Source organism: Lepus europaeus, chromosome 21 (genome assembly GCF_033115175.1).
Source record: "Lepus europaeus isolate LE1 chromosome 21, mLepTim1.pri, whole genome shotgun sequence".
In the NCBI taxonomy this organism is placed as follows: Eukaryota; Metazoa; Chordata; class Mammalia; order Lagomorpha; family Leporidae; genus Lepus; species Lepus europaeus.
The window spans coordinates 19,242,289-19,267,027 of NC_084847.1; the positions used below are offsets into that span (position 1 = coordinate 19,242,289).

Genomic DNA, 24,739 nt, shown 5'->3' on the forward strand with positions numbered 1-24,739 from the left:
ATGGCACTAAGGCCCGGTGCAGGAGACAGCCCATGTCCCCAGAGACAAACCTCACTTTCCATTGTGCATTTCTTTATTTAGTAAAGCTCATTAAGAAAAAAAAAAAAAAAAAACCTCATTCTCATATCAGAACTTTTGCACTTGAACTTCCCTCTTCCTGGGAAGTCTTTTCTCTGGCTTTTCATGTAACGGGCAGCTGCTCCTCTTCTTTCAAACATGAATTCAAATCTTACCCCCCCACCACCCTATTGAGAGTTACCCAGCAGTGTCCCCACCCAAGGCAGTCGGCCACCCCCCCCGCCCAGCCTCTTTCTTTTCCTCACCCGTTTATTTACCAGTCTGTAGTCTCTCTTCTCAGGGAGAAGTTACGTTCTGAAGACCAGAATCTTCTCTTTCTTGGCCACTGGTGAAGCCCTAGGTTGGAGAGCTGATCTCCACAGCCCTGTTCTCACGCCTACCCCAGCCCAGTCTCCATCCCAGTCTCTCATCTCCCACCTGCACCTGCTGGATCTGGACTTCAGACAAACTACCGTGGGCCCTCCTGATGCCCCAAACCACTCTGAATTCTCAAAGGAGTTTTGCCTGACTCCTCTCCCCTCATCACACATGCTATTTCCTTCACTTGGAGCAACACACCTCCCTCCCTCTGGTTAACTTATTTCTAAAAGGATTTATTTATTTGTTTGTTTGTTTATTTATTAACGACAGAGAGAGAGAGAGAGAGAGAGAGAGAGAGAGAGAGAGAGAGAGAGAGAAGCTGATCTTCCATTTACTGGTTTACTTCTCAAATGCCCACAACAGCCAGGGCTGGGTCAGGTCAAAGCCAGGAGCCCAGAATTCAATGCAGGTCTCCCACATGAGTGGCAGGGACCCAAGCACTTGGGCCATTACCTGCCGTCTCAAGGTGTGCACTAACAGGAAGGTGAAATTGGACACAGAGCTGGGACTGAAACCCAGGCTCTCCAATATGGGAAGCAGGTGTCCCAAGTGGGATCTTAAACTGCTAGGCCAAACGCCTGCCCCTTTGATTAACCTCTGACTTAAACTCCAGATCTCAGCTTGGACGGGATTTCCCTCCCTTTGTGACTAACAAGAATCATTCTAGCGAGTTACCAAAAAGGGGAGTATTTAGCGGCGAGGAAAGCACTTGTACTTTGAGTTCCTGGCGTTCTATTTGGAATCTCCAGCCAGGTATCCTCAATGCTTTAGTTGAACAAGGATGATCTAAGTCTGGGATAGCAGACTGCTTCTTACTGTCTGTGTATTATTTGGCTGCACTGAACAATATACTAATAAGTGTTATCTTCAAGTGCCAGCACCACAATGGCTAACTATCGCAGCTTTGTAGTATGGTTTCTTATCTAGTGAGAAGCCACCTGACCGAGATCTTTCATCCATCCTAATATTTCTCTCCAGTAACTTGCCTTCAGCTAACTACGCTAATTCTATCATCCAGGAAAAAAAAATGATGATTTTCAACTATTTTTTTCCCATTGCTTGTAACTCAATTTTATTTGATTCCTTCATGGGCTAGAACTCATAGAACCATGGTAAGCAACAGAGGTAAAGGTGGCCATTCTTCCGCATTTTTTTTTAACTTTTATTTAATGAATATAAATTTCCAGTATACAGCTTATGGATTACAATGGCTTCCCCTTCCCATGATTTCCCTCCCACCCGCAACCCTCCCCTCTCCCGCTCCCTCTCCCTTTCCATTCACATCAAGATTCATTTTCAATTCTATTTATATACAGAAGATCAATTTAGTATAAATACTTCAACAGTTTGCACCCACATAGAAACACAAAGTGAAACATACTGTTTGAGTACTAGTTATAGCATTAAATCAAAATGTACAGTACATTAAGGACAGAGATCCCACATCAGGAGCAAGCGCACAGTGGCTCCTGTTGTTGACCCAACAAATTGACACTCTAGTTTATGGCGCCAGTAACCACCCTAGGCTATCGTCATGAGTTGCCAAGGCTATGGAAGCCTTCCAAGTTCCCCGACTCTGATCATATTTAGACAAGGTCATAAAAGACAGGTTGAGGATAGTAACCAATGATCCTAAGAGTGGCCTTAACCAGGTCTGAACAATTATACAGCATTAAGTGGGGAAGAGGACCATCAGTACACACAGGTTGGGAGTAGAGCCATTGGTGGTAGAGTAGAGGTTATGATTACAAAGGAATGAGGCCCAAGTGGACTAGACAGGATCTAGAACAAAGGACAGAGTCATTATTAGAGGAGCTAAGAAAGGTGCTGTCTAAGCTACAAGTAATTTTTCTGATTGAGAGGCAAATAGAACCTGATAGAAGGGGCTTGATAATAATCTGTTGGGCTTTAGGCCTTGTAAGTTAAGAGGCCCAGACCTATCTACCTCTTCACATGGGGTATATCCTAAGGGAGGTGTGAACCTCCTAGGGGAAGGCACTCTGTTGACTTTCATTACTTGGCTGGCCTGGGAGGAGAGCTGGCCAGGTCAAGGCAGGGGGCATCTCTAACAAGAAATTTACAGTTCTGCCTGCAATGTTGCTGACCCTACTTGGCTGTCCCCTCAACTGCAGTGGTCACTTTGGAAGTTGGGCTGAGTGAAGGGCTTTTCAGCTTGGAGCCAATAAGATCTGTGGCTCTGACCTGGGCATCCTTCGATTCCAGGGCAGGTCCATTTCCAGTGATCCAACTCTTGGCAGAGCTGCCAGGGCTCTTCACAAGCTGACTTCTTCCGCATTTTTTAAAAAGATTTTATTTATTTATTTGAGAGGTAGCATTACAGACAGTAAGAGGGATAGAGAGAGAGAGAAGGAGAGAGAGAGAGAGAGGTATTCCATCTGCTGGTTCACTCCCCAGATGGCCGCAACGGCCAGAGCTGCGCTGATCAGAAGCCAGGAGCCAGGAGTTTCTTCCCGGTCTCCTACATGGGTGCAGAGGACCAAGGACTTGGGTGATCTTCCACTGCTTTCCCAGGCCATAGCAGAGAGCAGGACTGGAAGAGGGGCAGCCGGGACTAGAATTGGCGCCCACATGGGATGCCGACGCCACAGGTGGAGGATTAACCTATTGCGCCACGGTGCTGGCCCCTCTTCCGCACTTTTGATTTTCGTTAGAATATCCCGAAGGTTTGGCCTTTACGAAAGAGCATCCGCTGATGTCACTTCCTCCTGTGAAGGAAGTGATCCTCCATCACCACGGACAGAAACGAAACAGAGGGACCATCTCCTCTGCCCAGGATGAGGATGTAGTCTCCATGGTTCCGTGGGAGCACTCCAGAAAGTTCGTGGAAGATAGAATTACATGATAAGTATTTAGGAGTGAGTGTTTGGTGTAGTGGTTAAAGACACTGCTTGGGATTCTCACATCCCATATTGGGGTGCCTGGGCTCTAGTTCCGGCTCTGCCCCGACTCCGGCTTCCTGGGAGGTAGCAGGTGATGACCCAAGTACTTGCACACCTGCCGCTCATGTGAAGACCCACATTGGGTTCTGGGTTCCCAGCTCCCAGCTTCCACCTGGCCCACCCCCTGCTGTGAGAGGCACTTAGGGGCTGATGGGAACTCCCTCTCTTTGCCTTTCCAAATTAAATATTTTTTAAAGATAAGTATGTTTTGGTGCAAAAACCTGTGAAAACGAATTCATAGCGTTTTCAGAAGATGCATTTGCCACGAACTATTTGATGAAAAATCAGTGCACAGATTTCAAGTATTTTTTTGTACCAATATAAACACATCCTTTAAATCCATTTTCCACTACGTTTTCAAAGCACCCTCACACTTCATCACCTCTAGATACGTTCTAGATACGTTCTAGATAAGTTCTCTCTTCCATTGCAAACCTCTTTACCTTGTCCTGACGTCTGTGAGCTCTCACAGTCCAAGTCTCACACCTGCCCTGCTGGGTCCCCATCACCCCTCACCCCTAGCCTCATATCAGCCACCCTCGGGCCTCTTGCTGGCTGGCTTCATCCCTGGTCTCTGCTTGTCCCGGCCTCCTGAGATCATCCTCACCGTCAGTGTATTTGGTTCCATTCTCTGCTGTTCACAGGCAAGTCCAACCCCATCCGATTTTTCTTAGATTTACTGATATGGGAAAATACTCTTAAGAAAATGTAAGAACAGTGTGATCCCAATTTTGCAAAATCATTTTTGTGTGAAAGCACGGGGCGGGGAAAAAAAAAAAAAAGCCTGGAAGGGAATATACAGAAATGCTGTGCAGTGGTTATTTCTGGGAGCTAACAATATGTTACTTATATGAATGGCCAAGTTCACTTCGGGATGGGTGGATGACTTGGGGTGCCAGAGTTTCATTTTCAGTGTGGTGTCTTCCTCAGGGGAATTCTTGATTCTTTTTCCTTTCCTATTGCTTTTTAAAACCTCACCGTGTAGCCAATGTGTCTCTTCTGATCCTAAAATAGCTACCCACACCAGTGGTAGCAATGGCTGTCAGTTATTGAGTTCTTAACTAAACACCGAGAACAGCGCTAAGCACGTTACGTCACAGCCTGATGAAAAGATTTCTGTGCAGAGGGCGAGCGCGGCGACTGGCATTGGAATACTCTAACTGCCTCGATTCATTCTCTTGACAAGTCCTTGGAGCTACTGTGCTTATCTGCATTTTGTAGAAGACACTGCGATGGGGAGCGGTAATGCACGGCGGGCAACACCTCCAGGGAGTGATAGAGTCCGGACTCAGACCCAAGTGGGGCGCAAACGACCAGGCTCTCACTAAACCCTATTTGCAAACCCTAATATCTACAGGGCCAGGCAGGTACCATAGGACCAGGTGGGGATGGTGGCCAACTGGGGAACACGTGCCCAAGTGGAAGAAGAGAGGGCTTCTTGGTGCATAGAAACGTGGGAGGCCAGAGCCCCCCATTTTTTAAGAGCCATTGCAAATTAAATTTAAATGCAATGACTGTGAATGCTAAACTTCAACAGCATATTTAACTTTTTTAACCAGAAATAATTATTATAATATATAATATTGTGTATTGTAATATAATTAATAATATTATTTTATGATATTTTATAATATGTTATGAAATTATATTATTAATAAAATAAAATATTGATGGCTGGCGCCGTGGCTCAATAGGCTAACCCTCCGCCTGCAGCGCTGGCACACCAGGTTCTAGTCCCGGTCGGGGCGCCAGATTCTGTCCCGGTTGCCCCTCTTCCAGGCCAGCTCTCTGCTGTGGCCCGGGAGTGCAGTGGAGGATGGCCTAAGTCCTTGGGCCTTGCACCCACATGGGAGACCAGGAGAAGCACCTGGCTCCTGGCTTCGGATCAGCGTGGTACGCTGGCCGCAGCGGCCATTGGAGGATGAACCAACGGAGAAGGAAGACCTTTCTCTCTATCTCTCTCTTTCACTGTCCACTCTGCCTGTCAAAAAATAAAAATAAATAAAATAAAATATTGCCAGTTAAAAAAATTCAAGCCAGCAAACAAAACCATGGAACAAAACAAGTCCACTAAGAAGCCCACCCTGATGAAGGGACTTCAAAAACTTCGTGCGTTTGGAGTCAAAAGACAAATTTGTTTTGGTGCAAAGCAAATTGAAATCTACACCATGCATAGCTAATTTCACAACATGTGTTGCCCAAGGGCTTTGTGAAGACCCCTCATATCCACTTCTGAAGCAGCTACCTAGGTTATGTCCTTTATCCCAGGAAGGCCCAGACACCGCTCAACTTTCCGCTCTTTTCCCTTCACGGGACAGAACTCATCAGACCAAGGCTCAGCGACATTTTTCTTAAAGGGCCAGAGACTAAGTATCTTCAGCTTTGCTATCTCAGCCACAGATGCACAACCCTGCCTTCGTGTTAGGAAAGCCACCACTGAAGCTAGGTGGGCGTGGTTGTGCGTCAATACAATTTTATTTACAGACACCAAAATTTGAATTCTGTATGTTTTTTACATGTCATGAAGTAGTGTGAGGTTTTTTCCATCTAAATATACAAGAATATTCTCAGCTGTTGGGCTGCTTTTGCCCGTTAGAAACTGATGACTAAGAGCAGGTGTTTAGTTGAGTAATTAAGATGCCAACAGCCCACATAGGAGGTCCTGGATTCCATTCCAGGCTCTGGCTCCTGGTTCCAGCTCCCTGCTAATGCAGACCCTGGAAGGCAGCAGCAATGGCCCAGCTAACAGAGTTCCCACCACCCGGGTGGGAGGCCGGCTCAGCACCAGCTATTTTGGGCATTTGCGGGTGAACCCAGTTGATAGGAGTTTCTCTCTCTCTCTCTTTCTGCCTCCCCCATCCCCACCTCCAAAAATGACTTTCTCCAAAAGCTACTGATGTGTGCTCATACTAAGTTGTAGCTGGAAGCCGTCTTAAGCCCGTTTCATGAGAAGACGCAGGTGGGCTGGCACTTCCTAATTCTGACCAGGCCATTTTAGGAGCTCCACACCCCATCTTCACCACAGCCTCTCCTTCCCAGGAAATCTTTCATGGGATATGGAAGACAGCTGGCAGGGAGCCTGTGCCACCCATGCCCTACACGCCGACCCCCATGAGACAGCGTAGAAAACACAAAATTAATAGGAAAATAACTGGTCCATCTCATTGCCACCATCAACAGCAGGGCATAGGCCACAAAATTATCATAAAGCCACCTGGGAGAGAATTTCGCTTGCAACTCTAAAACTTGGTAAAGAGGATGCAATTCATGATAGGGGCTAGGAACTTTGGCTTTGGTGTCAGCCAGACCCACCCCTCTGTTACCAGCTAGATCTTTAACTAACATCACTTTCTTAGCTAAGCCTCAGTTTCCTTGTCTGTAAAATAGGCCTCCTAAGGCTGTTTGGAGAGCTGAAGAGGATAAAACACCTACAATACTCCGAATGGCACTGGGATATAGTAAGTGTTCAACAGATTAGTTCCTTATGGTTGTTTCTGGTTTATTGTTATTATTATTATTATTAATTATTATTGTTATGTGAAAGGCAGAGAGATAGAGACAGAGAGAGATCTACTGCTTCACCCCCCAGCTGCCCACAATAGCCTTGGCTGGGTCAGGCCAAAGCCAGGAGCCCAAACTCAATCCGGGTCTCCCACGTGGGTGGCCTTCACCGGCTGTCCCCCAGGGTGTGCATTAGCCGGAAGTTGGCATCAGGAGCTGAGCCGGGGCTGGAAGCTCAGCCCCGTGGGCGTCTCAGGCAGTGTCTTAATCGCTGCCCCAAACGCCTGCCCTGTTCTGATTTATTATCCTGTCAGCTGCAACAGGACTGTGTGAATGAAACTCTGAAATTTGACCAAGAAAAATGAAGGCCTTTTTCCAACATCAGGAATGGGATGATGGATCTTTCTTTCCAGAACTGAAGCCGTCACTCCTGGACCCCTTCATGGCCTGGCGAGCCAAGAATCAGAACCAAGGCGATATTCCACACTTGTTATGCAATATCTCTTGATTGGGGCCTAGTAGAGATTAAGTCGCGGTACTCTTATTATTATAAGATCCTAACAGCCATACGACGGTAACTACAGGAATAACAGCTGGCACTCATAGCGCTACGGTGAAACCACAGGCTTTGGAAACCTGGACTCAAATATCGATCCCACCACTCCCCGGCTGTGGCACCTTCCTCTCCTCGGTGGTCCTCCTTTGTCTGATCATCCAATGTCAATATCAATAGCCTCTATTAAGAGTAAGTGGCAAGCAAGAGTAAATGGGATAAGGAATACAGGTATCTGCTCTGTGCCTGGGCCATCGCGTAGTTAAGTGGCAGCTGTTATGATGATGTACCCACAGCTTAGCAAAAATTATCTCACACTCCCGACTGTCCTTAGTTCATTGTTACAATCACCACTCTGAAATACAAGCCCAGCCTGTGTGATTTCTGAACCGCGTCCATTCTCTGCCACACCACGCCATCCCTCACCTACGTGCTGTCTTTGCACACGGGCATGGGGCCAAGAATGCCAACTGCATGCTGTGTGGTGGTGAGAAGCCGTGAAAGCCGTTTGTCATCTATAAGAACTGACAGAGCCATGAGCTGCCCCAGAGACTGGTTAATTGGCTGGTTAACAAACACCTACCACGATGATCAAACATCCGCCGACAGTTAAGCGCCCTTCATCCTGAAAAATGGAAAAGCAGCAAATTGCTCCTGGTGTCTCTAGGATACACCATTGGGCAACTTCGTGGCTCCCAAAGGGATGAGCCACACAGCCAGGGCAGGTGGACCTGGGATCCTGGGTGAGGGGAGAGAAGGATAGATCCTGAGGTCAGAGTGCAGTTGGGGAGAGTGGACCATTCTGGCATGCCTGGCTTTGGATCCTGATTGGAATTCTGGCTCTACTACTCACCTGCGTGAGTGCAAGCAGAACTCAGTTTCTTTATCTGTAAAATGGGAGGATCAATTCATATGCTTAGACTCACCTCCTTTCCCCTGCATTAGTTAGGGAGACAAGACGGTCCTCATGCAACATCATGCAGACTCCAGTCTTTTGTCTCTTTGTGTGTGTGTGCCTAAAGAAAGATGCTGCTGGGCCAGCCTACGTGCGGTCCCTAACAACCAGGGGAGGTGAGGACCCAGCTTTCTCCCAAGGGCTCCATCTCCAGCCCTGGTTCAGGATCCTGTTTGTTTCCGCAGGGGCTTTCCGAGGCGTGTGCAAGAAAATCGATCACTTTCCTGAAGATGCTGACTACGAACAGGATACGGCTGAGTATCTCTTGCGTAAGTTCCCTGCTTCCCCAGCCTCCCCTGGGATGAAGGGAGGGCTCCCCGACCACCACCCAGACACCTCTGAGCCTGAGGCTCCTCTGTCTCCAGCCCTAAGTGGAGCTGAGACAGAGACTTCCAGAGGGTTCTGATAGCCCAGTCACTTCTATTTCAATGAAATAGAAAAGGGAGGCCGGTGCCCCAGCTCACTAGGCTAATCTTCCACCTGCAGCGCTGGTACCTGGGTTCTAGTTCCGGTTGGGGCACCGGTTCTGTCCCGATTGCTCCTCTTCCAGTCCGGCTCTCTGCTGTGGCCCGGGAAGGCAGTGGAGGATGGCCCAAGTGCTTGGGTCCTGCACCTGCATGGGAGACCAGGAGGAAGCACCTGGATCCTGGCTTCGGACTGGCGCGGTTCCGGCCGTAGCGGCCATCTGGGGAGTGAACCAACGGAAGGAAGACCTTTCTCTCTGTCTCTCTCTCTCACTGTCTAACTCTGCCTGTCAAAAAAAAAGAAAGAAAGAAAGAAAAGAAAGAAGGAAAGAAAGAAAGAAAGAAAGAAAGAAAGAAAGAAAGAAAGAAAGAAAGAAAGAAAGAAAGGAAGAAAGAAAGGGGAGGGGAAGGGGGAGATAGGTGAGTCAACACTGAAAGATTCTTTTTCATCCACTTAGGAGAAAACCTAAAGAATGTTCTTCAACCCAAATAAAAGCTTTCACCTTTCCAGAGGGTTGATTTGAGGTGCTAATGGGCAAGTGCTAATGGGTGAAGTGCTAATGACCCAAGTTCACCTCTCCTTTGAGTTCTCTTCCCTCTCAGTCCTACTGGGACAGGGCCCGTGTCTGCATAGCGTTTTTCCAAGGTCGATACAGCCTGCATGTGACATGGGCTGTCCCGGCTGCACATGGGAGCCAGCCGAGTGTAATGACTTTGAGCTAAGGGCTCTTGTATCCGGTAGACCTTGGCTGTGACCCTGGTCTGACTCCCAGCTTGCTGAGTTGGAGCCACTCGGGCAAAGTTGCTTTAGCCCTCCCTCCCCCCTTTCTTTTTTTATCTGCTCTGAAATGGAGATTGTAGTGCCATCCATCTGACAAGGTCATGAAAATTAAATAAGTTAATGCACGTTACGCTTCACCCCAAGCCTAGCACGTGGTCATGGGTTGGCTTCTGTGTGTTGCACCAGATTAACAGTAGCTAAGTTCAGCTGCAGACACAGGCCTTACATGAGTCAGCCCCAGAGAGACCTTGATTTGGGTTTTAAAAATGTTTTTTTTCCAACAAAAATATGTGTGCACTCAAAAGGAGCATTCTAAAGCATTCACTAACTTACTATTCAGGAGTGTTAAATTTAAGGTGGCTTTTAAAATTGCAACTATAAATAATTGTCCTATTAGCATTATGTTTGTAACGCATAGTTCATGAAGAATGTTTTTAAAATTAAAATGTTTTTAAAATTTAAAGAATTAATTTTAATTAAAATTAAAATGTTTTTAAAATTTAAAGAACACAAAGGCACTCTTTTTTTTTTTTTTGAAGATTTATTTATTTATTTGAAAGGCAGAGTTACAGAGAGGCAGAGGCAGAGAGAGAGAGAGAAAGAGAGGTCTTCCATCTGCTGGTTCACTCCCCAGATGGCTGCAATGGCCATAGCTGGGCCAATCAAATCAGAAGCCAGGAGCTTCTTCTGGGTCTCCCACGTGGGTACATGGGCCCAAGCACTTGGGCCATCTTATACTGCTTTCCCAGGCCATAGCAGAGAGCTGGATCAGACGTGGAGCAACTGGGACATGAATGGGCACCCATATGGGATGCTGGCACTGCAGGTGGCAGCTTTACCAGCTATGCCATAGTGCTGGCCCCAAATTAAAATCATTTCTAGCTTTACATATGCGTGCTCCTCAGCAGATGGTTGTGGGTCTTTAAGGATCCTTTACTCACATAGCAATAGAAATGACATGGGTGTCACTGTGAAAGGCCACTTTTAGTTTTTTGTTGTTGTTGTTATTGTTTTTGAGATTTATTTGTTTATGTTGAAAGTCAGAGAGAGAGGGGTAGAGACAGAGAGAGAGAGCTTTCATCTGCTGATTCACTCCCCAGATGGCCACAACAGCCAGGACTGAGCCAATCTGAAGCCAGGAACCAGGAGCTTCTTCCAGGTCTCCCAGGTGCTGCAGGAGCCCAAGCACATGGGCCATCTTCTGCTGCTTTCCCAGGCTCATTAGCAGGGAGCTGGATCAGAAGTTCAGCAGCCAGGACACAAACCAGCACCCATATTGGATGCGGGCGTCACAGAAAGCCGCTTTACCCATTATGACACAAAGACAGCGAAAGGCCATTTTAGAACAGTTTATACCATTTATCGCTCTTTGGTCCTTATTTAGCCAGTAGAATTGGTTCAAGCTCCTCCCACCAGTAGGACAAAGAAATTAGAAGCCAGCCCTAGAGATGTAGCTGGACCAGACCTTGTAGAAGGACACAGATAACTTGGAAGCCATGACCGGCAGGGCCTTACCAGGGTGCCCAGGGTTTATCTTTGCTTTCCTTTCCTACTTTGATGAAACACTGTGATGTTTGCCCCATTGGAGACTGCACAGAACTGGGACTTCCAGTCCACAACCTGCAAAATTGGTTTTATGTTCATTGGAAAGGTGAATTGCTTTTCCAGTAAACTACTTTTCTCTCCCCCCTCCCCAGGAAGGTGGGGTCTTCTGACCCATCCTCTCTCCTCACCCCCGCCCCATGACCCAGGACACTTCCCCCATAGCCACAGGATTGCTGGATTGCAGGAAGGACCTTCATGTGCACAGAGATTTCTTGCAAGGGATTTTGGAATTCTTGACCCAGCCACGTGGGGCCAAGGTCACGTTCCCACAAGGGTCTCCTGCCCCGAGCCAAGTGTAAGCTGCCAATTCCAGTCATGACCCAGAACCCTGGTGGACTAGGATTCTGCATCTTTTTTCTTCTATCTCCTCTGCTTGCGTGCGCTTTGGATAGGCCGCCGCTTAAATCCATGTGTCTGAGTCTGTTTTCTGATGCTTTAACAGAAGACCGGACACTGGATAATTTAGAAAGAATAAAGTTTATTTGGCTCATGGGGTTCTAGAGGCTGGGAAATCCAACAGCATGGCGTGGCACCTGCCCAGCTTCTGGTGAGGGCCCTCTGGCTGCAACAGCACATGGCGGAGGGTGTCACATGATGAGACAGAGCAAGCCTGCTGGCCTGGGACCCGCTTCCTCTTCTTATAAGCCACCAATGTCACCACGGGGGCCCGAGTTCACAAAGTCTGCTCATTTCCTCCTTGTGGGGGAAACAGTGGGATCCAGCCACTATTGGGTTCCCTAAATGCTCACTACAGTGCGTGGGAAGCAGCCACATTTACATATCCCATGTTGCCACATTCAGATCCACACTTCCATAACCAAAGCAGATCAGCAACTTCAAAGCTTCAGATTGTTTCCTTTGGGCATATTTGAGAGGGTAATCATCCTGTGAAATTTCTTAAAAGAAAACAAAAGAAAAAGGTGTGCTGTTGTAATCAATTAAACTCATTGCACTGGCGATCTGAGCGCTTCTGTCCATACACAATGCAAATGATCACTTTCAAGGTGAGCTCAGAAATTCCAGATGCCTGCTTCTGACCACCAGGGACAAACTCACCCCTGATGGTCAAATGGAAACCCCCAGGCCATACATGGAGATAAATCCCCTAAAAACACCCACACTCAGAACCCCAGGGCCCACTCCCCTGGGATTACGCGTGGGCCCCAGGAAGTCAAGGTGGCAGGCAAACCCCTCCCCAACACCTGAATAAACAAATGAGCAAGCAAACACGGCATTGCAGAGTTTTGCACTTGGAGCTGAGCACAGCCGTATGGTGGCAAACAGGAACGGCTGGATTTCAATCAGCCTTAAAAACTCCCCGTGACTGTGCAGGCTGAAGCCTACACTGAGTACTGTGGACTAAGCTGGGAGCCTCCCAGGACCGGAAGGAGCTCTTGCTCCACCTCTTCCTCCCCTGAAGGCTCCATCAGTCACTCACTCAGTGTCTAAGACCCAGCACGGCTGTCACTCCTGTCTCCTCTTCCTCACAGCCCACGGCTGGTCCATCAGCAAATGCTGACTTCACTTTCAAAATGTACAGTGTGAGAGGTCTTCAAAGACTTCACGCAAGATGCATATTATAAAAAAAAAAAAATTATGCACGGACTCAACACAAGTGTCTTGCATCACAATAAACTCATCTTGTAAGCCCATTTTTGCACATTTTGAAGTGCCTTCAGGCATCCTGAATCTGACTCCTCGCAGGTGGCTGCCTCAGGTCAGCCAGCACTGGGTTCTAGGCAATCTGGGGCCCCAGATCATTGCAGCCTTACTGCTCCCCCACCCCCTGCCTTGGTGATAGTGCGGTCCCACAGGACTCAAGGCTCCAGGTCCCCATTGCTGCACGAGGCATCAATGAACAACACACAAATTCAAAGGCAAGTGGTCAAGATTCTCAGGATCCTGATTGCAGAGGGTCAAGACCAGGCGGGCTTCGGATCACAGGGCTCCAAGCAACAGCAACGGGCTCAGTTCTCTGACGTGGGCTCTGCCTGCCCCCCCGGGGCAACACCCACGCCGTGGCGGGTGGCTTGAGGGCTGGCTGGGTGCAGGCAGAAGCTTCTCTCCTTCTCTCCACAGGGGCCGTGAGGGCCTCCAGCGTCTTCCCCATCCTCAGTGTCACGCTGCTGTTCTTCGGCGGGCTCTGCGTGGCGGCCAGCGAGTTCCACCGCAGCAGACACAACGTCATTCTGAGCGCCGGCATCTTTTTTGTCTCTGCAGGTGAGTGTCTGACTTCAGCCTGGAGCATTTCACGGACACCAAATGGAAGCCAAAGCCATGGGGCCAAAGCAGAGCTATTCAGAGTTCCCCTCCTGGTTGCTAAATTCAAGTTGTGCTAAAGATAAGAATTGAAAGAATGTTTGTTAGAATCAAAAATGCTCAGGTCTAGCTAAGGGTTGGGTGAAGGTAAAGACAAGGAGGAGAGAGGGCGGCAGGGTCAGGGGGGAGGGGGAGAGAGAAGCGGATTAACAATACACATGAGAGGAGAGTAAGCACAGGTGGTTTGTATAATGGAGAGATACATTTGGATTGTTCTGGTTTTTAATATTTATTTATTTAAGAGAGAGAGAGAGGCCAGCGTTGTGGTACAGCATGTTAAGCCCCAACTCACGATGCTGGCTTCCCATATGGTTCAATTCCTGGCTGTTCCACTTCTGATCCAGCTCCCTGCTAATGCGCCTGGGAAAGTAGCAGAAGATGACCCAAGTGCTTGGGCCCCTGCCACCCACATGGGAGACCTGGATGGAGTTTCTGGCTCCTGGTTTCAGCTTGGCCCAGCTCCAGCCATTATGGCCATTTGGGGAGTGAACCAGCAAATGGAAGATTCTCTATCCTCTCTCTCCCCCTCTCTTATAACTCTGCCTTCAAATAAATAAATAAACATTCAAAAAAATAATAAAGTAAAAAGACACGAAGAAAGAGAGAGTCCCTCTCTGCAGGTCCATGCCCCAAATGCCCACAACGAGCCTGGGCTAGGGGCCAAAGTCAGTTCCCAGAAACTCAGTCCAGGTCTCCCACGTGGGTGGCAGGGATTCAACCACCTGAGCCATCCCCTGCTGCCTCCCAGAGTGGGCATTAACCGGAAGCTGGGACTCGAACCCATGCACTCCAGCTGATATACAATGCTCAGCTCCAAGTGCAACAGGCAGTTTAACTACTAGGTCAGGCCCTGCCCCCTCACTGTTTAAAGGACTCTTCTGGCCCCTGGAGATGCATGCTTGCCACTTGGCTACTGTGCAGGGTTTTTCACGTGCACAAAGAGGCCCAGCACCCCGAGAGGACCAGCAGCCTCCCAAGCTCTCCGGGAGGACTTTATAGTTGACAGCAGCCCCAGCCGAGAGGCAACACAGGCAGACAAGAGGAGACAGGGTCTTCGGGAAAAAGGGCCCTGGGCTCTGCCTCCTCTCTCACCCTTTCATCTCCATCCCTCCTGCGGTCTTCCTCTCCCTCCTCTGGGTCTCTAAGCTTCCTTTCATCTCTTCCCCATCTCTCTCCGCTCCATCCCTCTCCAGGAAGATCAGTGCCCTGTGGATGGAATGCCACGGTGACGCAATGAAGCAGGCAGGGTGGGGGGAGACTTGGCCTTGACTCGCGTGACAGTCTTCAGGTTTTGCACCAGACAGCTGTCGCCCCTCCTCGGGGGATGAGCCCTTCCAAGACCCTGCTCTCTGCGGATGCCTGCAGTGCAGACAGTACCGAGCCCTACTGATGCTAGTTTGCTTCAGGAAGTTCGTGGAGGGGTGGGTGTTTGGCCTAGCAGTTAAGAGGCCCCTTGGGGTGCCTGAGTCTCCAATCCTAGTGCCTGGGCCCCAGCTCCCTGCTAATGTGCATCCCAGGAGCAGCAGGTGATGGCTTGAGTAGTTGAGTCCCTGCCACCCATGTGGGAGACCTGGGTTGAGTTCCCTGCTGCTGGCTTCAAGCCTTGAATGGTGCTGCTGTGGGCATTTGCCAGGGTTGGGGGTGTTAACCTGTGGATGAGAGTCCTCTGCCTGTCTCTACCTTTTGAATGAATAAGTGAATAAATGGATGAATTTTAATTTTGTGGGAAAATGGAAAATAAGATGTTTGGGTACAAAAAAAAAAAAAAAACTAAACTAAATTCCAAGCAGTTTTTCTCATAATACACAATCTTTCATGAACTTTTGGAAGACTCTTCATACGCATGGATTGCAAAACATTTTTGCACCAAAATGAATGTATCTGTTCATTCCATTTGCAACAGACATTTTGAAACATTTTCTTTGGGACAAGCCTGTGATAAAGTTTAATGTATAAATTAGGGGTAGCAAGAAATTAACAACAATCAGGAATAATCAAGCAGAGCAATGACAAGAATATCCTGTCACGAAAGTCATCTAAAATGTATGGATTGCTTCTTTCTGGAATTTTCCATGTAATATTTTCAGACCAGGTTGCCCTCAGCAGCAAAACCGAGCAGGTGGGCAGGGGCCTGCTGTAATGACAGACTAGTTCATGGGAGGGGGACAATGGAGGAGAGGGTTTAGGGATCAGTAACAGGGCTTGTCTTTCTGGATTTGAGCCCTGACTCCGCCTACAGGGCCTTGGGAAATGTTACCGACTCCCGACAAGTTGGTTTCATCAACCAACTATAACATGGCAGATAATAATAATACCAACTTCATAGGGTGGTTGGAAGGAGACTGAATAGAGGAAAACACAATGTTATTTTTCTACTATTGGAAAAGCAACCACAACAGAGACCCCAAGGCTGCAGCCCAAAGCCCTGGCCCCTCCGAGACCGTGGCTGAAGTCCCTTCCCCTTCTGTGGAACGAGGAAGCGAGACTGTATCCGGGTCTCTGAGCAGGCAACAGGGCAGGGAGGCAGCCACCATGCGGCTCGGGAGGCAGGTGGTCAGCCTGAGGGCTGTGCCCCCTGCCCGTGCTCTGTGTGGCCAGATGTTAACAGCTGGCAAAATTAGGGACCCGTGCGGCTTTGAAGCGCGTCTCCGTCACCAGTGGCCCCATCCTCGGCTCTGGCTGGCCCAGAGGATCTGTCCCCATGTTGTGCTGATGTGACGGATTTCTAGGAACAAAAGGAGATCATTATTTTGTCCCCCGAGGGGCTAGTTAGAGAAGAGCATGTCACCAGCAGCTTTGTTCTGGAGAAGGGTGCTGTGAGGGACGGGAGCGGGTGGATTAGACACACGGGAACTGGAAAGGAGGTGAGACAGAAGAGAAAACTCAGAGGCGAGGCAGAAGGCGGGGGTCTTATCCGGGACCCCTCCGTTAACCTCCCTAACAAATCCGGACCATCTCAGTTTTTCCTCCTGTAGAACGAGAAACTCATCACTCTCCAAGGCGCCTTTTGGCTCGGCTATAGTCAGTTTTGTGGTTTCAGGCACGCCACCAACAACTCCTTGTTGAGCACCTGCTGTGGGCCAGGCCCTGTACACAGTGCTCAAGAGAATGAAACCAAGAGTTGTGCAACTCAAGAGCTATGAAACCAAGCTGCTTGTTATGAAATCTTGACTCCAACTGCCTCGGTCTTCCCATCTGTAGAATGGGGAAGATAACGGCCCTACCTCTTGAGTCTCTTAAGAGGATTCAACGCGTTGGTAAAGAACCTAAAGGGTGTGATAAATAGGTAGTAGCTGCTTTCAGGTACATTGCACTGTTGAATCCTCATGCCGACTCCGCTGTTCCCTCATTGAACTAACATGCATTGCGCTCTTGCTATGAGTTGGGCTCTGGGCTAGGAGCTGCGGCCATAGCAATAAACAAGACAAGTGTAGCCCCTGCCCTCGGGGAGCATAGTGCTGAGACACCAGTGGGTGAGACAAAGTAATGATTCACTCCCATCTCGTTGCTCCTGAAACCTAGATCCACCGCACCTAAGAGTCCTGGGTTCGAATCCGACTGACCATTTCCTAGTTGAGCCAACGTGGGAAGTTCCTCCTGTGTCCTAGTTCGCCCAGCTGAGAAAGGGGAGCCACGTTTTGAAAAGCCGGCCTGTTTGTTGCAGCTAACTGGGATGGAGTTTTCTATAAAGACGTTGCGCCGCGCCTGGCACACAGCAGACAATGGGCACCTCGCTTCACTCCCTGTATCCCTCAGCCTAGACTGGCGGCGGAGCCTCTCTTTGAACCTTTCCTACCCCCTCCCCCATCAAGACCTCCTTTTCAGGTTTCTCAAATTTTCCCAGTAAAATTTCCCTGCTGGCAGAGTAGGAGAGAACACGGCTCCTGGGAGTGGGGGGGGGGGGGGGGGGGCGGCGGCATCACCAGCAGCCTCCTTCCGTGAGCCGAAACATCTTGGAAGTCTGCCTCTCGTTCAACTTAAAAATTCATGTGAATTCTGATTTCTCCTTCTTATTATATCCATGTTCATTTTAATATAAAAGAATGTGTCTTCCCTACTAATCTTCAAGCCAAATTGACACTCCAGGAAGAGGAGTCGTTTTTCATCCTGTGGTTTCTTGCAGCCTGACACAGAGCGGGATGTGTCAGCCCCCATAGAAAGAAATAGCTCCGTGGCGAGAACCTGCTGCCTGCCTACCTGCTGATTGCCTGGGCCGGGTACAGTCAAGAGGAGACAGATGTAGACCCTGGCCCTGCCCTGGGAGGGCCAAATCTCCCCTAGAGTATGACCAGCACTCACATTCGAAATATGATGCTATGACATGCCTTTAAACCTTTAGTTGTTTGATTCTGGGGAGATCTGGGAGACACCCAGAAGGAATGTAGAATGTTCAGGAACTGGAAGGAGGACTTGATTTTAAAAAATGATTTATTTATTTGGAAGAAAGAGTTACAGAGACAGAGAGATCTTCCATCCACTGGTTTACCCTCCAAATGGCCTTAAAAGCTGGGGCTGGGAGCTTCATCCAGGGCTCCCACGTTTGAATGCAGGAGTGGTCTTCCCGCTCCCTAGGGAATCAATTCTTCTCTACCGAGCTGAGGGGGTGGGGAACTGATTCTTTAGGCCTTGTCTAGTGGGGAAAACAGCATGGCGTTGCCCCAATTCCTGATGCCCACACAATGGCTCATGCAGACCATTAACTGATTCTGCGCAGATAAAAAGCCTAGGTAAGCTACTGCCCCTTCCTCATGGGTTCACGAGTGCTCCAAAATGCAGCTCTAGACCCATGGATGAGGGTTCTTCAACAAGCTCCTGGAAAAATCAGAGGACAAGACAAGTCTATGTTGGTGCGTGTGTTAGCTTCCCGTTACTCTAAGACACCTGAGAGACGCTACTTAGGAGAGAAGGCGTATTTCAGCTTGCAGTGGGGATGGCCACAGTCCAAGGTCAGGTGTACGCTCTTCCCTGGTGTTGGATGTAGATGCTGGGTGGCAGAACACACACAGAGGAAGGTCCCCACAGTAAAGCAGGAAGCAGAGGGCGACACAGGGAGCAGAGGGTGACATGGGGAGCAAGCTTGTCACCAACCCTCTCTTGAGAACTACCCCCCATGACCCGAAGACTTCCAACTAGACCCACCTCCCAGATGCCTCTATTGGATCCAGTCTGCAGCCTTGACCCACGAACCCTAATCTGTTAACCACTAGTATAAAACTCTGGCTTTTAAACATCTGCATGGTTTTGAGGAATTAAGTGTGGTTCAAACCAAGAGGGCCAACAACTTTGAAATCTATACATAGCTTTTTCATGAACATTTCCAAGAGCCTTCGTAGGCATGGTTTTCACATTTTTTTCTGCACCCAAGTCAAGATATTTTAACTCCACTTTCCACTAGACAGCTCCACTTGGAGTCTCTGTGTACCAGCGCTCCCCTTGTCCTTAAACCCGGGCTCTCTGCGGCCTCTTGTCTTAGCTCAAGGAGCCACCAGCCTCCCAGTAGCCCAAGCTAGAACCCTAGGAAACTTCTCAGTTGCTTTTCTCACACTGAAGTCAACAGGCTCGCTCTCAGCCAAGTTCAGATCCAGCCTGAGTGTCAAGCCCGTCTTCAAAGCGAGGAGCTCAGCCTTTCTCTCTGCCTTCTGCTCCTGGGCCATCTCACTGTGTCTCCGGTAGATCCCTTACTGTATTTTGCCGTAATTGCATTCCCATGTCAATCTCTCCCACTAATGATAATGAATTCACGCGCCAGGACCTGAATCTCATTCATTTTCACTTCCTCGCGCATTAATGCCAACGATTAGGTGTTGATGGGACGAAGCGCTTCTAAAGGGGAGATAAATGCTTTGGGAGCTCCTCCACACTCGCTGTCAGGGCGCCGGCGGTAGCTGAATGCCAGGCACCTGGGACCCGGCATCAGCATCTTCGCTTCCCCAGAGCGAGACCTCAGCCGTGGGGTTTCCCAGCCAGCGTCCCTTCTCCTCTCCCCCATTTTCCTCTCAATACAAGGACCATGTCATTTTCCAAGAACTTCTGGAAGCCCCTCGTAGTCAGGTAACTGCCAGTTACCTCCGGGATTGATAAAACAGTGTCTTTTTTATTTTTTTTTTTAATTCCCTCCTCTTAGGGTTAAGCAACATCATCGGCATCATAGTGTATATATCGGCCAACGCTGGAGACCCGGGGCAGCGCGACTCCAAGAAAAGCTACTCGTACGGCTGGTCCTTTTACTTCGGAGCCTTCTCCTTCATCATCGCGGAGATCGTGGGCGTGGTCGCCGTGCACATCTACATAGAGAAGCATCAGCAGCTGCGCGCCAAGTCCCACTCGGAGCTCCTGAAGAAATCCACCTTCGCCCGCCTCCCGCCTTACAGGTACAGATTCCGGCGGCGGTCCAGTTCCCGCTCCACGGAGCCCCGCTCGCGAGACCTGTCCCCCATTAGCAAAGGTTTCCACACCATCCCCTCCACCGACATCTCCATGTTCACCCTCTCCCGGGACCCCTCCAAGATCACCATGGGGACCCTCCTCAACTCCGACCGGGACCACGCTTTTCTACAGTTCCACAACTCCACGCCCAAAGAGTTCAAAGAGTCGCTGCACAACAATCCCAACAGGCGCACCACGCCCGTCTGAACTGACCTCTGACCTCTGACCTCTGCCCCACGCCCCGTCCTGCCTCGGGAGGCGCGCACGCGCGTGCGCAGAGATGTCGCTGAGGTTGCATGGCATGGTCCTCGTGATGGTATTAATTTTTTTTTGCAAAGAATGAAACCAAATGGACACAGCCCTCGCCCGCCTGGGCCCCTGGCCCCTCCATGCCTCTCTCACTCCTCGGACCCAGCCCTTCGTGTCGACCCCCTCTCTCTGTGTATCTGTGCCACCTGCCCCCACCCCCGCACCTCTTCCTTCTGTGCCGGGAGGACCTCCGCATTCCCCCCTCCCTGGGGGAGGACCCTACTCCGAGGCAGGGGTCAGCGGCCGGGTGGGGGGGGGGGGTCTGAATCCCCACCCGGTGCGTGCATAGCTGTCCCCATCGTCCACTCCCACAAATCCTCAGGAAACCAACCGCCCAGGAGGCCCTGAGGGAGGCGTTCACCTTTCCATGTTAGACAAACATGACCAGAAATCAAAGATGTCAGAGCCCCCGAAGCAGCTAATGTAATAAGCACTTATGTTATTAAAGGTTCTGCCTTGTTGTAACCAACCGACCTGGGGGTGCTTTGTGTCTTCTGGGTGCTCCCCCCTGCCCCGCCCACGGACCCAGCTCTTGTCTGTCTTGGAAGCCGAACGAACTTGGCGCCTCCAGGCTCTAGCCTCCAGGAGGGAGCCGCCCGAACCCCCAGGAATGTCAGGGTCCCTCTGGGAGGCTGCCAGGGTGGGTGTTCCACACCGAAGTTCTGGCACGCAGGAGCTGTGGGAGCTTGGGCGGGTCCCCCAGGCAAGCTCAAATCCTCAGTCTCAGTATCTAACCTCACCCAACCCTGGAACCATCCCCATAGGCCCCACCTCCAAGCCCCACCCCCGACACTGGGGCTTAGGGCTTCCCCACAGGCAGCTGAGGGAGGAGGTGCAGAGTCCAGTCTGTGGCAAGCACTGGTGCAGGTAGAGGCTCGCCCAGTGGGAGCAGTTCCACAGGGGCAGGGAGTGGATGCACTTTGCACCCCTCTGCGGGCCCTGCAAGGAGCGAGTGAACAACTCGCGGATATTTGATAGTGCGAGCGTGAGAAATATGCACCTGTGCCCGCAGTGCCTGCCCCGGGGTGTTTCTGTCATACCCCCAGCACTGCGCAGTTCCAAAGAGCTTCCCTACTGAGGACTCCAGCCGCTGTGGGAGGCAGGGGCAGGGTCCCAAGAGCTCACCCTTACCTAACTCTGTGCCACACACGGTACCTCCCTGACTCCTGAGCAACCATGAACTAGATCCTGCCACCATCTTCATTTCCCAGGGAGACAACTGAAGCAAGAGACATTGTGTGACTCGCTTAGGTTTTATTTTATCTATTTTTTTAAGATTTATTTTATTTATTTGAAAAACAGAGTTACAGAGAGATGTAGAGACAGAGAAAGAGAGGGAGAGGTCTTCCATCCGCTGGTTCACTCCCCAGACGGCTAGGCCAATCCAAAGCCAGGAGCCAGGAGCTTCTTCCAGGTCTTCCACAGGCAGGTACAGTGGGCCATCTTCCACTGCTTTCCCAGGCCACAGCAGAGAGCTGGATTGGAAGTGGAGCAGCTGGGACTCGAATCAGCACCTATATGGGATGCCAGCACTGCAGGGCAGGGCGTTAACCAGCTGTGCCACAGCACCAGCCTCTATTTTATCTTTTAAGTTTCATTTATTTATTTGAAAAGCAGAATTACACAGAGAGAGGGAGCGACAGAGAGAGAGAGAGGGAGAGAGAGAGCTTCTACCTGTTGGTTCACTGCCCAAATGGCCACAACAGCTGGGGTTGGGCCAAGCAGAAGCCAAGAGCCTGGAACTCCATCTGGGTGGCAGGGGTCCAAGCACTTGGGCCGTCTTCTGCTGCTTTCCCAGGTGCGTTAGCAGGGAGCTGGATGGGAAGTGGAGCCACCTGGACTTGAACTGGCACCGGGTGTACCACAATGCCAGGCCCTGCTCGGATGTTATGAACAGATTTTATAAAACAGAAGTCCTGAGAAACTAGTGACTTTTTATCACGAAGTGCATATTATGATCAATTAGTTCCTTTCAACACAAAAGAGCCATTGCATGCAAATACGGCATATATCACAGGATCTCATTTAATCCCCAAAACAACCACAGGGTGCAGAAATTATCATCTCCCTTCTGGTAGGTGAGGATGCAGCGTCCTGGATGCCAATAGGCACAGACAGGACTTGTCTCCAGGCCTCTGCTCCCGTTGCACCAGCATTTTCCAAACGGTCAGCTACTTGAGTATAACTCTTGGGAGGTCTTCCACGCCCACAGATGACAGCAACAATTGTCTACCTAATGCTCTCCTTTGCACTGACTTACCTTCCCCTTCTATAAATATATTTGGAAAGTGAACTTTACATCACAGGTGTAGAAGGAAGCCTGGAGTTACCATAAGCACACAGTAACGGGGAAAATAAACATGACAGAAACAAAGCCATCGGGCTGGATTCGACCTGTTGCTTGTCCCCAGCGGAAAGCCAGCTGCTTCCGCTTTGCGTAAAAAATGTCTAAGCCAAGTGCTAGAGAGGTGTGAAAGATGCAATTCAAGCCCCAAAAGAAGTTGCTTCTCTTGGCTTACCCAGACCAAAGGAGAACCAGAAAGGGAATACCTGGGGTGCCGGATTCTATCCCGGTTGCTCCTCTTCCAGGCCAGCTCTCTGCTGTGGCCCGGGAAGGCAGTGGAGGGTGGCCCAAGTCCTTGAGCCCTGCACCTGCATGGGAGACCAGGAGAAGCACCTGGCTCCTGGCTTCAGATCAGCGTGATGCGCCTGCCACAGCGGCCGTTGGAGGGTGAACCAACGGCAAAAAGGAAGACCTTTCTCTCTGTCTCTCTCTCTCTCACTATCCACTCTGCCTGTCAAAAAAAAAAAAAAAAAGAAAGGGAATACCTCTCTCACCGTGCCATCTGGTGCTCTGTGGGAGAATGGCCACGCACCCTGAGGATCACTTCCTCCGACTCTCAGGGAAAGGGAACTCCAGCCCGAGAGGGAAGCTTCTGAGAGCTGAGGATACTCCCAAAAGTTTCTGGAAAACGGAATTAAAACATACATTTGTGGGGCTGGCACTGTGGCATAGCAGGTAAAAGCCACCGCCTGCAGTGCCAGCATCCCATATGGGTGCTGGTTCAAGTCTTGGCTGCTTCACTTCCGATCCAGCTCTCTGCTATGGCCTGGGATAGCAGTAGAAGATGGCCCAAGTGCTTAGGCCCCTGCACCCACGTGGGAGACCCAGAGGAAGCTCCTGGCTTCTGGCTTCGGATTAGCACAGCTCTGGTCATTGCAGCCAATTGGGGAGTGAACCAGCGGATGGAAGACCTCTCTCTCTCTGCCTCTCCTTCTCTCTGTGTAGCTCTGACTTTCAAATAAATAAATAAATTTTAGAGTCCGGTGCTGTGGCGCAGTGGGTTAACACCCTGGCCTGAAGCGCCAGCATCCCATATGGGCACTGGTTCTAGTCCCTGCTGCTCCTCTTCCAATTCAGCTCTCTGCTATGGCCTGGGAAAGCAGTAGAAGATGGCCCAAGTCCTTGGGCCCCTGCACCTGCATGGGAGACCCTGAAGAAACTCTTGGCTCCTGGCTTTGGATCGGCGCAGCTCTGGCCATTGCAGCCATCTGAAGAGTGAACCAGCGGATGGAAGACCTCTCTCTCTGTCTCTCTCTCCCTCTCTCTGTAACTCTGTCTTTCAAATAAATAAAGTAAATCTTTTTAAAAAAATTTTTTAAGAAGATTTGTTTAAAAAAACATAAATTTGTTTTGACACAAAAATAATTTTTTGAAATCCATGCATAATTTTTCTATAATATAAATTTCTGTTAGTTTTCTTGTATTTATTTAAAAGGCAGTGAGAATAGAGAGAGGGAGAGACACACAGAGAGAGAGATTTTCCATCCACCAGTTCACTCCCCTGTGGTTGCAACAGCCAGGGCTGGACCAGACTGAAACCAAGAGCCTGGAGCTCCACTCCAGTTCCCCACACGGGTGCAGGGGCCCCAGTACTGCACTTGCGCCATCTTTTGCTACACATTAGCAGGGAGCTGGATGGGAAGTGGAGCAGCCGGGACTGGAACCAGCACTCTGATATGGGATGCTGGCATCGCAGGTGGCAGGCTTAGCCCGTGGTGCCACCACGCCAGCCCCCCATAATATAAATTTTTAATGAAGTTTTTGAAGACACCTCTTCGCCTTTAGAAGGTGGACATGGAAGGGGAAGGACCAGTATTTAGCTGCCTTGGGAACAGGGAGATTTTCAAACAAAGTGCTGACAAGATCTGGGATGGAGAGAAAGCTACCAGGGCCTTGCCTAGCTAAACTCCAGCCCCAGAAGTCACGTGTTAAGTCCCTTCTGCAAAGGTTAGAGAGCAGGAGGGGAGAAATGGACTCTGATCCCCAGAAAAATCCCCTGCCCCCTCGAGACCAGCTCCCTGCAAGGTTCTGGCACAGGGAGCCTCAGAGCATCTTTGAGAGCATCTTTGGTTTTTTTTGTTTGT

The 24,739-nt window shown here is 49.8% G+C and overlaps 1 protein-coding gene across 1 annotated transcript in view; it reads left to right on the forward strand.

Annotated features, from left to right (window-relative positions):
• CACNG3 (calcium voltage-gated channel auxiliary subunit gamma 3) overlaps positions 1 to 20,209 on the forward strand; it is a 92,752-nt gene extending 72,543 nt beyond the window's left edge. Inside the window, exons 2-4 of the mRNA XM_062180523.1 lie at positions 8,593 to 8,676; positions 13,337 to 13,477; positions 19,701 to 20,209. Coding sequence (XP_062036507.1) covers positions 8,593 to 8,676; positions 13,337 to 13,477; positions 19,701 to 20,209 — 734 coding nt within the window. The remainder of the gene's footprint in view (positions 1 to 8,592; positions 8,677 to 13,336; positions 13,478 to 19,700) is intronic.
• Positions 20,210 to 24,739: the final 4,530 nt, after the last annotated feature.